General features: G+C 37.0%; 1 protein-coding gene across 1 annotated transcript in view; it reads right to left on the reverse strand.

Annotated features, from left to right (window-relative positions):
- LOC139742069 (protein unc-80 homolog) overlaps positions 1-13,596 on the reverse strand; it is a gene marked incomplete at its 5' end in the record, with an annotated part of 94,863 nt that overhangs the window by 61,770 nt on the left and 19,497 nt on the right. Inside the window, 5 exons of the mRNA XM_071652629.1 lie at positions 165-203; positions 1,833-1,985; positions 3,103-3,189; positions 4,161-4,261; positions 11,304-11,447. Coding sequence (XP_071508730.1) covers positions 165-203; positions 1,833-1,985; positions 3,103-3,189; positions 4,161-4,261; positions 11,304-11,447 — 524 coding nt within the window. The remainder of the gene's footprint in view (positions 1-164; positions 204-1,832; positions 1,986-3,102; positions 3,190-4,160; positions 4,262-11,303; positions 11,448-13,596) is intronic.

Consider the following 13,596-nt stretch of genomic DNA (forward strand, 5'->3'; position numbering starts at 1 on the left):
AACAGTCAGCCTCAAACATACTGACACACCAACATTTCATCAGCACAGGTGGGGAAGGAAGTATTCACTGTAAACTTTCTACAACATTGATTCCCTTGTGGTTCTAAAATGACACTAGAGAATTAATTAATGTAAGATAATAAGTTAATAAACATTGCTATTACCTTTGCACACGGCACATTGGCGGTTATCAAGATGGTCGGCTGTGGGCAGAAAACACAAAGATAAAATTTATTGGATGTGTTAAAGACTTCATACAAAAAGGAAAGGAGAGGAAATGATAGCATGAATATTTCTATGTACAATTTCACATTTACATATAGCAGCATTTGCACACATTCTACATATCTGTACATCTATCTGGTGAATAGATGAATGGCTGCTTCAAGCATGTTCAGTGCAAAAGAAATCCCCACAACAGCAAAACAAATTCAAAATAATTCCAAGAATTTATAGGATGTCTCCAACTTCTGTATCTGTGAAATATAATAACACATCTGACAAAAAATTCTCGGGCAATGTGCTGTCATGGTATCACAATGACACATTTGTTTGTTTGTTTTGGGTTTTTTTTGAAAGAATATTAAATCACCAGTTTTGTTGGATGAGCTTACACCATCAGGTCAGGATAGGGCATCGGTTGTATTCAGTCATAATTTTAGTCATATTTGTGTTTGAATTCAGAGCATTTTTGTGTAATAATGTATTATTTGATAATGTTTGTATCTGTTTTACATCGATATAGCTGATTCTGGGGGCATGCACTGGTCGGGGAGGAGGGTCTCGAGCCTCGGTGATTAAGTTTGCCTTTTCCTCCCCTGGCAACCAGCAGCATGCATCTGGAACCACCACAATTTTCATATCATGTAATACGATTTTCTGTTTGTATTTTATGTCAACTTGTATTGTATATTGAATTGCCGAATAAATAATAATAATAATAATAAGTAAAAATGAAGGCTCTGCACACACAATGTTAACATGCATGTTCTTTTACATTTGTGCGTCTAAGAAATCTAGAATTATGTAAAGGCCAGTACCTCTAAAAATAAACAGAAAGGTGCAGTTGTCTTGCATCTTTTGATTTGTATCATAGTAGGTCATTTAAGAGAAAGCAAAGGAACAAGTATGGGATTTGAACCTGGAACCTACTTCTTACCACGCTACACCATCAATTAAGTGAGCAGAATCAAATTTGTGGCAGTAATGAAAAGAAATTCAATTCGTGTTTCACTGATCACAACTTCAAAAGATCATAATTTTCTTTCATAGATTTGATCAGAATTTGCTCAGACTTTCACTGTCCAGTTCCTATAATTTTTCTGCTTCTATTCACACAAACCGATTTTCAGGGTGAACTTCCCCTTATAATGGATGGTACAGTTTTGGTTGAGATAGCTGGCATCAGGTTTCCAACTTTTTTTGTGAGATAAGGAACCTTTTATGAAGTCTGAAAGAGCATACAATTTTAGAGGAATTCAAAGTTTATTTAATAAAAATTGGTTTTGAAACAGCTGAGATATCCAAAACAAAGCAGTCCTAATAAAAGTTGGTACCAAACTGTTATTACGTTTGCTTTGATTTCCTTTGTTTTGTTGGATATCTCGGCCATTTCAAAACCGATTTTCGTCAAGCAAACTTTGAATTCCTCTGAGAATTGTCTGCTGTTTAATATTTCATAAGTGGTTTTGTGATTATCCTGCAAAATGGTAAAAGCTGAATCTCCACCTCAACCAAAACTGTACTATCCCTTTGACTTGTAAAAAAGACTTGTAACATGTTTGAAAGGTGTAAGACTCAGGGGGTGGGAGGGAACGAGGCAAGCGACTCACATCACACTGTTCCTTCTTCAGCGTCTGCTTCAGGTCTTTGAAGGACACGCCGGACACATAGGGCAAGATGTGCCAGATGACTGTCAGGGTGTTGGCGATAGCCTCATTGGCGCCCTCGTGTGGTGCGCGGCAGTGGTAGATGATGAACCCGATCTGCATGGTAAAGATGCATGCATGATTACGACTGACACATAGGCCCGAATTCACAAAGTTAGTGCAAATAAAACTATGGTTTAAACCATGGACAAAAACCATGGAGCGCCAAGTGTCGCATGGAATATTTCATTACGAAATTGGCTATTTGGTTGACAAATTGACCGTTTTCGTTAACGAAATTACTATTTTGTAGACGAAATGTTCATTATGTTACAAATTGTTGTCATTTCACTACAAAATAATCATTTCATCGACGAAATGACTGATTTCGTAAGGAAATATTCCATGCGACACTTGGCGCTCCATGGTTTTTGTCCATGGTTTAAACCATGGTTTCATTTGTACCACCTTCGTGAATTCGGGCCTCAAAGTTCATGGTTGTATACACTTCGTCAGTGTACAGAATATCAGCAGCAAGAAGCTGGAACTTAATATTATCAATCAATAGCTTAATTCCATTGAAAAAGGAAGTATATTCTTAATAGTAAAAAGAATTATTCTATGCATGCCTGCAAATACACCATTGTACGGTACTCTACTGATAATCATTAATATCTGAAAATGCTACTAAATCCATGGAAATAATTACATGGATTTGATTTTCTTAACAGAACAATTATTTTCTAATCAATCCTGGATAGATTCTGCCAATTCTGCATTCTAAATGTATTTTTGCAAGTATGTGTGTACATATGACCATCACCATGACAAAGATTTCTTTAGAGTTCACAACCTTCGAGACCTGGGGGACATTTTAGGAAGGGTTTTGTCAGGTTTTTTTTTCTGACAAATTTACTTTCATCCACCAGATGCAAGGATTTTAGTAACTTAAAGCAGTTTGTCAGAGAAAATATCTGACAAAACGCTTCATAAAATACCCCCCCCCCCCCCCAGGGCCCTGTTCCATAAAAAGATGCAATCAAACACATGTCAGAAAATCAAACATACATGTAGATCAGGTATCAGGCAATCAGAGTCAAGTATTCTGAGACTTACTAGGTGTGATTTTCTGACTAATGTTTGATCTCAACAAAGCCCTAGTTTGTCAGGCCAGAGGTCAGAGGTCAGAGGTCAGAAGTCAGAGGTTAAAGAGTATAATCTGATCGAGACTCACCAGGTAGTTAAAGAGGGTGTGGGCTGCCTGAGCTGGTATCTCATCGGTGTGACTGAACAGTTTCTTCATCAGTAGAATCAGCTCCTCCTTTACAATAACAAATGAGGAAAACTGCTTTACACTCTAATATAATTAATCAATACATTTTATTTGAATACACACTGTTATATTTCATCAATAGCTTATTCCCTTCATTTTGTTTTGAGACACACCACATCCCAGAAACTACAGTTCAGTGGTTGAATAGAATTTTCTCTTTTATAATGAAATAAGTACACATTCCCTCAACTTGTTACTGACAAATGTTGAGGGTAATATCATTTCCCCCTTGCATTCTGAAAGAGGTGAGTCAAGTGCTCTTTCATTATGCTAGCAAAGTGAAAAAAATTGAATTTCCTTTATATTTTCTTTAAATTTGAAGTATGTCGTTTTCCACATGTGATGTCATGAACTGTTGTAGTCTTCTCAGCCAGTGATGACGGCACCGAATTTTAAGAATGCGTAACTTCTGAACGGATTGTGCAATTTTCCTAAAACTTTTGCTGTGTTTCCCTAATATTGCTGCAGTCACTCAATCCACAATTATATTTGAATTTCATTCCCCTTTAACACTGCAGTTTCCTTGATGACTCAGGTCACGTTTACATACAGGACATCTGTGTTTCACTCCTCTTTAACACCAGGGGTGTATCCAGGATTTTTTCTGGGGGGGTCGTAATCACAAGTTTTGGACCTTTACCTTGGCGAGGGAGCGGGGGAAGGGTGTGGGAGGGGGGGGTGTCCCCCTCCCACGGTAGGTTTTTTTTTAATTTTATATCTTAAAATGGGGCCATTTGGTGCATACAAAAGTGACTTTTTTCCTGTTGTATGTAGGGTAAAAAGCCCTCGAAAATCAAAAATGTCTTTTACAAAAAGGGGACCTTTTGAAAATTTGGGGGGGTCGTACGACCCCCCCGACCCTCCCCCCCCCCCCCCCCTTGCATACACCCATGAACACTGTACAATATAGTTATAATTATATAATGGCTGTATCAGAAGATAAAAGCTAGCAGTTTTACCTGTTTGTCCTTTGCCGTGATCTTCTCCAGAATGTATCGGAGAATGAGGGCAGGCTCCTCAACCAGACAGGTCCACATGATCTTATGTGCAACTTCTCCAACTGCAAAGAGACCCATTGACAATGAACACATGAACGATTTCATCACTCAACACTTGATGATGCTTCATACATATGCAAAGCGGATCCACATCAACGTTTTTTTCATATTCTTAGATTAATCTGTTTAACATATTTTTTAATTCTATTAAAGAATGACTTCTACAATCTCTTCTTTTTTTTTTGGCTATATATCACTGATCCACACTATGGACTTCATTCTAATTGTAGCACAAAATACACAGTAATTGATTAATCCATAACAACCTTTCAAATAAGTATTCAATCTTCGTACATGTAGTATGTGCAACTATCTGGTCCTTTCAAGTTCAAGTGCATACTAAACACCTCTGTGTGGAATTTGTATAAGTACAGTACACAAATACATTGTATGTGATAAAAAGACCATTCATACACATACTTTTGCACGCACACATACAAGTACATACTACATACACTGTACACTACACACACACACACACACACACACACACACACACACACAAACTTACACCCGCCCACATATGCAAAGAATCAAAACATTACACATGCATAGATTAAACCAATAGTGTCTGTAATGCACAGTTCAAATGCATGTACAAGGTTGTATGTGTGAACCCTCTTGTGATTATTCATCTACAGTAGATGTGAACTTAGTCAGGTGTATACAATGCCATACAAGTGTATGTTGTCAATGAACATTAATCAACATCATTTTCATCAAAATATGAGATGATATACAAATAAGCTGAAGCTTGCATTTAACTTAAAGCTGCTATTTAAAATCATGCACATTGAGGTATGAATTTTCTTCAATATGTCTTTAGATCAGCAGTTTCGATCTTTACAAATTTCATTTGTAGAGGGAGACAAACAGAAGAAAATTCACCCCTCAACCTTCACCCCTCTGAATAATATTCTCTTGCTATCATGTTTATTGTTCTAAACCCCAAATCAGCTGTTAGTCTTTGTGGCACTATTGAACTAACTGGTACAGTAACAGAGACTCCAACTCTTAAGTTTTTGACGGGAGATCTCCCGCCGAAAGCCCATTTCTGCAAAATCTCCCATTCTCCCGTTTGAGATTTGATTTCTCCTGCCCTGGCTCTGCGTCTCCCAGTGGAAAGGATTTCTTACTTATTGCTATCGTATGTTGAAAAATAGGCCTTAGATAGCACCAGAGAACATCTAGAACCCTAGGAACTTCGCGCTTTGCACACATCAACTTGGAGTCTCCCGTTTGCTAGGGGTTTCGGGCGGGAGAATCTCCAGATCAGAAAGTGCTTGGGGTTGGAGTCTCTGCAGTAAAAGTGGAAATTTTCGCATTTTCAAAATTCTGTGTAGAGGTTTTGAAGCCCTCACCTAGTGCCATCACACAAAGCAAACGGAATCGAAATCGGGCTGGAAATGGCGAAGGAGTAGCATTTTGAAGCAAAATGTACAATATAGGTCAAAGGTCGAGGTCAAAGGTCACAACTGAAATTCTGTGTAGAAGTTTCAAAGCTCCCATGTAGCATGGGTGTATGCAAGGGGGGGTCGGGAGGGTCGTACGACCCCCCCAAATTTTCAAGAGGTCCACTTTTTGTAAAAGACATTTTTTTTTAGGGCTTTTTACTCTATATAGGCCTACAACAGGAAAAAAAAAGTGACCAGGTGGTGTTCCAGCAAATTGTCAAAAACCGTGCCATGAGTCAATAAGATGCAAAGAGCCAGGTACAAAATTTGTAAAGCAAATGCTGCCAGAAACTGCATGGTGATGTATAACTGTGGAATTTTCAGCCAATGTTTTTTTTAATGTATACAGCAGACAGGGTATTCCATGTTAGGCCCTTGTGTAATGTGCCATGAAAGAAATACCCGTAGTCGAGGCTAGGCAGCCACCTTCTCTGCTTTAAGTCATAGTAACGATACCATGTACCATAAACACAGGGATGTAGAAGAAAGCTTGAATAATGTTTTGCACACAATCATTAGAGTTTTTTAATTTTATGGAAACCATTTAATGAAAGTGAGAAGGGGAGAGCTCACAGCAACTCCTCTTGTAAGAACAAGACAGCAACAGTTTAGCTCGGCTCTGTAATTGTATTGTACATGTTATACCTGATAAAGATGTCCAGGCGGATATGTTCTTTCACTCCAACAGTTGAGTTTTGTTATTTGCTTCCTTTTCTTTCTTTATTTTCAGCCCAACTTTTTCTATATATATGTCTTTTGCTTTCAGTTTGGATGCCCACCCAGACACTCGTTGTACATGTATCTTCGTTTACTTGTTCTATTTGTTCTGTGTTTGTCTCCCTCGCCATTATTGGTCTCTCTCGTTCAACCCATTCTGCTTTTTCTTACTCCCACTACACCTTCCTCGAAGCGATCATCCCTACATCAAGACTCCTACGCCAGCATTGCACATTCCTACGTGTATCGAATTGTTCACGTGCTTTGTTACACGTTGCCTGCTGGCCGCTTTCCTTTTCTATCGCACGCTTCCTCTTCACACTTTTGCTGGAAACTCAGAACTCTATTCCAGACCATATCATTATTTACTATGGCTGATTTCGTAAATGCACCCTTTCATTCTATGTCGAATGATGATTTCTTTGAATTATTTAGACACACAACATCCGAATCTGATTTAGTTGATGGAGTACCAGTTACACATGCAACTCCCTATGATAATTTCGCAGCCGATAATTTGAATTCATCAGCTCCTGAATTTACTTATGATTTTGATGATTCAATTCAGAACCCGCTATGTAATTATATAACTGTTAATGAATGTAAAGATATGTATCATAGTTTTTCTAAAGACACGTTTTCTTTGCTGCATCTAAACATAAGGAGTTTAAATAAGCATTTTGATGAGTTACAGTTTTTATTAGAATCTGATCACACTCAATCATGCTCTGTCATTGGTCTGAGTGAAACTTGGCTAACCGCGTCGTCTGAAAACTCTTTTGCTATCGACGGATATAATATGTATGTTAATAATAGATCTGACAGGAGTGGAGGTGGCGTTGCATTTTATGTCTCAAGTTCGTTTAAATGTGTTGTTCACAGCGATATCTCCAGAATGGATAGTACCGTTGAATCTCTTTTCATTGAACTTAGTATTCCAGGATGTAAGAATGTGGTAGTTGGAATTATATATAGACCTCCCAATTCAAATATTGTAGATTTTTTAACTTATATTTCAGATTTGGCAAAAAATCCAGCAATTCGAAACAAGGACTGTTTCTTACTTGGCGATTATAACATTGATTTGTTGAAATCAGGAAATGATCATTCTTCAAGTGAGTTTCTCGAAACGCTTTTGTCTTCTTCCTTTCTGCCCCTCATTTCCAAACCAACTCGGGTTACAGATCATTCGGCTACTCTCATTGATAATATGTTTTGTAATGTTTTACCCCTCCCTGACTCTTTTATAATTCTTTCAGATATAACGGATCATTTTCCAATAATGACTTCCTTTACTTTGAGAACGCTTGTTAATGACTCCAAATCTTCATTTTCTTTATTTAAACGTAGAGTGTCCCCTGAAAAGTTGGCCAGTCTTGATGCCGCTCTTGATAATGCAGATTGGTCACGAGTATACGACAGTGACGATGTTAATTTGTCTTTTGACAATTTTATGAATATTTTGAATTGTTTTTTGGATGATATAATTCCTAAACACAAGAAAAGAATGGATTATAAGAAGACTCCTAGGTTACCGTGGATTACTAAATCAATTCTTCGCTCAATTAACAGAAAAAATCGTTTATATTATAAATACAAAATGGAAAATACTGATCAATCGAAAAGGAAATACACATCTTATAAAAATACACTAATCAGAATTCTACGTTTTGAGAAGAAAAATTATTACTCACGACAGTTGTCAAAATTTCAGTTTGATATTAAAAATACCTGGAAAGTTTTAAACCGAGCGATGAATATACAGAGCAAAAAAGTAGAGATTGATCAAATTAAATCGGATGATAATTTGATTAACAATTCTGTTGATATTGCCAATGTTTTTAATTCTTATTTTTCTCAGATAGGTGAATCGCTTGCTCAAGATATCCCGGCCACTAAACAAAACTTTACTGACTTTTTAGGCCAACGTAACCCAAATTCTGTTTTTTTTATTCCAACGAATAGGTATGAAATTATTGATATAGTTTCTTCTGTTAAAAATAAGCGCAGTTCCGGTTATGATGGTATTGATAATTGCATTCTTAAAGGAGTCATATCTGCAATTGCAGACCCTTTGACTCATATCTTTAATTTATCAATTTCTCATGGTATATTTCCTGATAAAATGAAATTGGCGAAAGTAATACCAATATATAAGAAGGGTGACAAACTGGATATCAGTAATTATCGCCCAATTTCTTTATTATCTTCATTGTCTAAAGTATTAGAAAAAATAATTTATATTAGAATTATTAAATTTCTTAATTTGCATAAAATTTTTACAAAGTCTCAGTTTGGATTTCGAGAAAAACATAGCACTATTCATGCAATTCTTCATTTCGTTGATAACGTGGTTAACGCAATTGACAACCATGCTCATTTAATTAGTATTTTTTTGGACTTCTCCAAGGCCTTCGATACAATCAATCATAACATTTTACTTTATAAGTTATCGCATTATGGAATACGTGGGAAGGCCTTGGAGTGGCTTAAGAGTTACTTAGGTAATAGAAAACAGTTTGTTACTATTAAAGATAATAATTCAGTTATAAGAGATGTTAAGTGTGGTGTTCCTCAGGGAAGTTTATTAGGACCGTTGCTATTCATAGTATATATCAATGACTTTTCTTCTGTTTCTGAAATACTTTCTTTTATTCATTTTGCAGATGATACCACTGTTATTTTTGCTCACAACGATGTTGATATTTTAGTTCAAAAAGTTAACACAGAACTGTTAAAAGTTACTAATTGGGTCAGGGCTAATAAATTATCATTGAATGTTCAAAAAACAAAATATATGCTTTTCAGTAATACTGTCGAAGCACTAAATTCTAACATAGTTTTAGATGATATTAATTTAGAAAGTGTATTAGATTTTAAATTTCTTGGTATAATTGTTGACAATAAACTGTCTTGGAAAACACATATTGATCATATATGTAAAATTATTTCACGTAATATAGGTGTTTTGAACAGATTGAAATTTTATATTCCTCAAAAGTCATTACTCATGTTATACTCCACTTTGATACTGCCTTATTTGAATTATGGAATTTTGGCTTGGGGTAATACTCATCAGACCCTCTTGAATAGAGTGTTGTTACTGCAGAAAAAAGCCCTCCGTATTATTTGTCATTCTCCTACACGTTCACATACAAATTTACTGTTTGCGTCTAATAAGCTACTAAAAATAAATGAGTTGTTTTTATTGAACTTAGGTCAATTTATGTACATGTTTAATAACAGTTCACTTCCATCTATTTTTGATTCAATGTTCCTTAAAAACCAATCATTTCACTCCTATCCCACCCGACGTTCAAATGAATTTCATTTACCTTTTTTCCGAACAATTTTAGGGAAAAATTCATTTATCTACACTGGTCCAAACTATTGGAATTCTCTGAACCACGATATAAAAACAGCTCCCTCTTTGTATTCATTTCAAAGAAAATTAAAAGCCTATCTTTTGCGATTTTACAATAACATTTGTCATGAATCGGATTAGTTTTACACGTTATTCATTTTGATACCCCTTTCATAAAATCCGCATAGTTGCTTACACATTGTCGCTCGTACTAGCTGACCACCGCCAAGTTCGTGAATAAAGTTTTGGGTTAAGTTAGTCATGCAGTTGATGGATTTTTCTTCGGGATCTGCACTCTATACGCTTATACAATGAGGGATTGTTATTTTTTTTTCCGTCCGGTCTTGTCTCTGTCTTGTTTTTGTTTTCCATCGTCCAGCCCTCGTGTATCGTTATCTCCGTTGTGCTAGTCTTACTTCCTGTCGTAGTCTGTCTTTTGCGGGTTTTTTAGCCTCGTCGATGTCCCAGTGTCGTTTTATGTTCGTTTATATGTTAATGTTGTCATTTTGTGTTTTTCTTCCTTTTCTGTCTGACTCTTTATGGGCTTCCATTTCTAATTCTATTTTGTCAATGTTTTTAAACATTTTTTCCTCTTTTTTTTCTCTGCTGTTACAACTATTTTCGCTGTTGTTGCTTCAGATATTTTCGTTGCTGTCCTGATGCCGATAATTATTACCAATAATTTCAATGATTCTTTCTCTCCTGAGGGGCCCACACTCTACAAGCTTCGTCTTTTCAGTGGGTCCCTCCGTTTTTCGCCTTGTGTACGTTGATATTCAACTTTACTTTACTTTGATTTACTTCAGGCATTGAAATGTATCTTTACTGCAAGCATACAAGTACTGTTTTACTCTGTTAAACTCACTTTGATTGTTTGTTTGTTTGTTTGTTTGTTTGTTTTTTGTTGGTACGATTCTTATCACTGAAGAAAGAGTGATGTATGTTATGTTATTTTTTTACTGTCGAGAAACGAAATAAACTTGAATCTGAAATCTGAAACCTCGTAAATTTCGTAACTTAGTTTTAGTATGCCATAATTTACCTTATTTCTAAGCTGCACTGCCATGCCGAAAAAGTCACTGTTGTATGCACCAAATTGCCCCATTTTAAGATATAGAATTCAAAAACTCCCTACCGTGGAAGGGGGGACACCCCCCTCCCACACCCTCCCCCCCGCTAGGTCGCTCCGCTCCCTCGCAAATTAAAGGTAAAGGTCCAAAAATTTTGGTTACGACCCCCCCAGAAAAAATCCTGGATACACCCCTGTGAAGTGCTATCATATAAAGCAAACAGAATCAAAATTGGCTCATAAATGACAGAGAAGTAGCAAATTGAACATTTTGATCACACACGGACGCACAGACGGACGGACGGACAGACGGACGGACAGACGGACGGACAGACGGACATAGTCCCCTGCTCGAACTCGTTCGGCGGGGACAAAAAAATTAGACTCGCTAAATATATGGCATGTACAGGACTTGTGGAGCAGAGGGTATGAATACTGACCCGAGACGCCTTCCAAATTGACCTCGCCGTCGTCAAGGAGGGCTGTCAGGTGAACCATGGACGAGCAGATGGACGATGGGAAGAAGACGCCAAACGTGGGCGGCGTGTGGTGCGCGCGCTCTGTCATGACAGTTTCGTCCTCAGCTGATTACGAGTTGAAATGTAGAGAAGTTTAAGCAGTTTTGCAGACTTGTAAAAAAAGAAAAACAAGCTGCAAGAACTTGGCAAGCCATAGTAATTTATCACCATCAAACAAAAAAAAAATCATTCTTCAATACGAACTCTCAAGCCAGTAGGAGTTTTTATAAATGTTAATGCACATTTCATAAATTGTTGATATACACCGCTGGAATACAAGAATTTGCCTCAATGGTAGCACTGTCATAGAAAAAGAAGCAACATGTATTAAACCATGACAAATGTATTGATACACTGTACCTTTTAGATAATACATTATATTCACAATATTTTGGTTATCCACAAAACATTAACTCAGTATGCAAATTGTGTCACATATGTAGAGAAAGAAAATTTCATTACAATGGACTCCTGTTATATCGAAGTCCATTGGACCGGCAGTTTTCTTTCGTTATATCGAAATTTTGTTACGTGCATAACTGAACAAATAAACAACGAAAATATATAGAGCCGATAATGTTGCGGCCTGAATTTTTACTTCGTTGTAACTGGAATTTCCGGAATTACCGTATTTGTTACAACAGGAGTGCACTATATTTACAGCTCTTGTTCTCAAACATTTTAACATATTCATGGTAAAAGTACATTTCACAGAACTTGCTGATTCCAATGTTTGTTACCTTTGGTTGTTAGTCGGTCATGTGAATAACATCAGATGTTGTTTTATTGTTCGTTTCTTAATGTCACTACAGCACAGCATGGATGAGCAACTTTAGGAATAGCATGCTACCGCGAATTTCAGCCATGCTGACAGCGTGGAATATGCCACAGACTCAATGCATTGACAGCAGTACACACTTGGCAGTAGCATACATTTTGTAGCTTTACGTAGCAGAAATTTGGTGGATGTCGCAACTCTGCGCAATGCAAGCTGCCAGCAAAAAAAAAAAAAAAAAATAACAAAGAGGTCAATGTGCACACAACACTCTGAACAAATTCATTTCCAGAAAAAAAAAGAAGATGATTATGATACTGAAACTTCACCTGTTTGATACTGAATTCTGAAATTCCCATAGACTTAATACACAGGCCACCAGGTTCACCTATGGAACGGGTTAATTTAATCAATTTTGACTGGGACAATTTTGACCACAATCAAGATATAATCCAATGTGCATATCCAGAAAACTAAGAAAATCTGACATCATTTTACTCAGCAAACCTATCTACTCTGTTCACCTTGTCAATATTTGGCAACACCACCCATGCCCATCCTAACTCCAAGAACATCACTCAAAATCAACAGCCAAGTGGATTGAATTGGCAAGAGCAATCAGCAAAATTGCTGACCACTGCAATACGGTCATTTCGGGTCATCCTTTGGTCAATGAAACCTTAAAAAAACAAACAAAAACAACCCTCCCTTCCCTCACATCTGACACTCTATGTAAGTAGTATCAAAGTCTAATGCAATGTTACTCCATATGACACTATAATGTTTATTAAAAGTAGTATGACCTTGCATGTAGCAGAAGTGTTATATTGCATCACAATTTCAGTGCAGCCCTCACAAAAGAAAACCCAGGTTACTTCTCCAAACTCCTATGCACTTGCGATTCTAGAACTGCGAATCCACCAAATCCTGCAGTGACCCCTAAAGACACAGTGAGCCATCTCTCTCCCCATCTTATGTTTTTATTTTGTCCTTTTTGTACTTTCTGATAAATTTTTGAAATATTTTCTCAATCAATAGCATTGAGACACAATACACTGCAATTCTCTTTACAACATATTTCATGTTCATATCTTGAAGATGTAGTTTTCTGCTTGTGCATACAGCATGATTGCATATCCTATTAATAATCATTTTTATGGTTTGGGATTCAGTATGCATTCAGCAGGGTAGTTATTATCTTCTTCGGGAGATGGCCGGAATGTGTCAACAGGGGGCACTTTCCACACATTTTTCACGGCACAGAGCTGGCAGCCATTTTGTGGTGGTGTTGGTGTTGGCAGAACGTCACAGGAACAGAGCAACGGAGCACTTGCTACGGCGTTAATCTACTTGCTGTTGTTCTACATCAGCCAGGCCACAATGTGCGTGATACGACAGACATACAAGAGTGCTGAGTTTGGGGGTATAAGATTGTTTTGT

The sequence above is a fragment of the Diadema antillarum genome, unplaced genomic scaffold (genome assembly GCF_040938485.1).
Source record: "Diadema antillarum isolate AM-2024a unplaced genomic scaffold, OU_Dant_1.0 seq00000978_RagTag, whole genome shotgun sequence".
NCBI classification, from domain to species: domain Eukaryota; kingdom Metazoa; phylum Echinodermata; class Echinoidea; order Diadematoida; family Diadematidae; genus Diadema; species Diadema antillarum.